This window comes from Tigriopus californicus, chromosome 5, assembly GCF_007210705.1.
Source record: "Tigriopus californicus strain San Diego chromosome 5, Tcal_SD_v2.1, whole genome shotgun sequence".
In the NCBI taxonomy this organism is placed as follows: Eukaryota; Metazoa; Arthropoda; class Copepoda; order Harpacticoida; family Harpacticidae; genus Tigriopus; species Tigriopus californicus.
Genome location: NC_081444.1, coordinates 1,958,863 through 1,960,157, shown reverse-complemented (window position 1 = coordinate 1,960,157; position 1,295 = coordinate 1,958,863). Strand labels below are relative to the sequence as shown.

The window sequence follows — 1,295 nt, the reverse complement described above, 5'->3', positions numbered from 1 at the left end:
GTTTGACCACCAGGTTTTGCGAATCAATGGTACAATTGCCAATGTCACAGCCAACGAAATTGCCGATGCCAATTTCAGGTTTGTACATTAAAAGCAGGGCTTTTTCGAGATTAAATAAACTGCCATCTTCCCTCAAATCGGATACTTCTTGAAGCGTTTGTAGTGCCTGCGGATCTCTAGTTCCATTCGCTTGATTTTGACACTTTTCCATCAACTCCAAGGTCAACCAGGACAAAACGATCTCGTAGTTTTGGTCCACGGGGCTACTGGTAAAGAAATAGTTTGTCATGAAACCAGTGCTAAAAAATCCAAAAGAACCGGCCAGTCCGGCCGCAGACATGGAAGTGGCCTCCATCATCCCAATGATCACCATACCGGGACCCGCCGCATAAGCTAACGCCACACCTCCTAACAGAGCAGCCACGCCAATTCCGATTTTCTGGAGCACAGTTTTTTCGGCCGTTAATTCTAGTGGACTTCTCAGGAATGCCTGAATCTCGTTGCAGATGCCTTGAATCTTATTGAATTCTTGTTCATTGCTCAAGATGAACTGATTGCGACTGCTGGTGTCATGAAATACGTTGTTTAGCACTTCATTATCAGATGGACTCAAGGCAATCATCCCCAGACACATGACTTCCTTGATGATCTTCTCGTTGATTGGTTTCCAAGAGCGCTTTCCGGGTCTGTGAATGCGAGTCAGATGAGCCACTGCCATACCTCTTTGAATAGCTCTTTTGACCAAGATTGCCGAAGATTCGTGATTGGAGAGTGTTTCGTTCATGGTGGGGATCTTCACGTTTCGAATGTTTGAAATTCCTAACAAATATTCGCATTCGCCAAACTTGGACACCAATCTGATAACTGTACCAAGGTCGGAAATTTTTAGGTCTTCATTGAATTCCTCTTCAATGATCAGAGTCTCTATTCCGTCAGTTTGGTATACTTTCTTGCAAGTGAACTTGTCAGGATTCGTGGCAAACGGATATCCGAAGTTGAATGTGCACTTTTCAATGATGAACTCAAACAAATGACGACCCGTCAACCTGAGCCGCAAGTAGTCTTTGCCGTGGGCATTGACCCGGACCAACTCAGCTGTTTGAATGTGAGGCTTGAACGTGTCCACCAATTCGATTCGCCGTGGAACATAGTCAATTGATGCATGGTCGAGGGCCATGACAGGGTGAGGTTTAGAGGTCGGGAACTTCCTAGAGTACCTGGACCAATGTCCAATAACCTCTTCGTAATATTCTATTGCGTGAAAGCTAGGCATGCCCTGAACAGATTCCTTAAGA

The 1,295-nt window shown here is 45.2% G+C and overlaps 1 protein-coding gene across 1 annotated transcript in view; it reads right to left on the bottom strand.

The window, feature by feature from the left end:
* The window catches only part of LOC131880910 (uncharacterized), a 2,152-nt gene extending 863 nt beyond the window's left edge, over positions 1 to 1,289 (bottom strand). The window contains exon 1 of the mRNA XM_059227642.1: positions 79 to 1,289. Coding sequence (XP_059083625.1) covers positions 79 to 1,273 — 1,195 coding nt within the window. The 5' untranslated portion in view covers positions 1,274 to 1,289. The remainder of the gene's footprint in view (positions 1 to 78) is intronic.
* Positions 1,290 to 1,295: the final 6 nt, after the last annotated feature.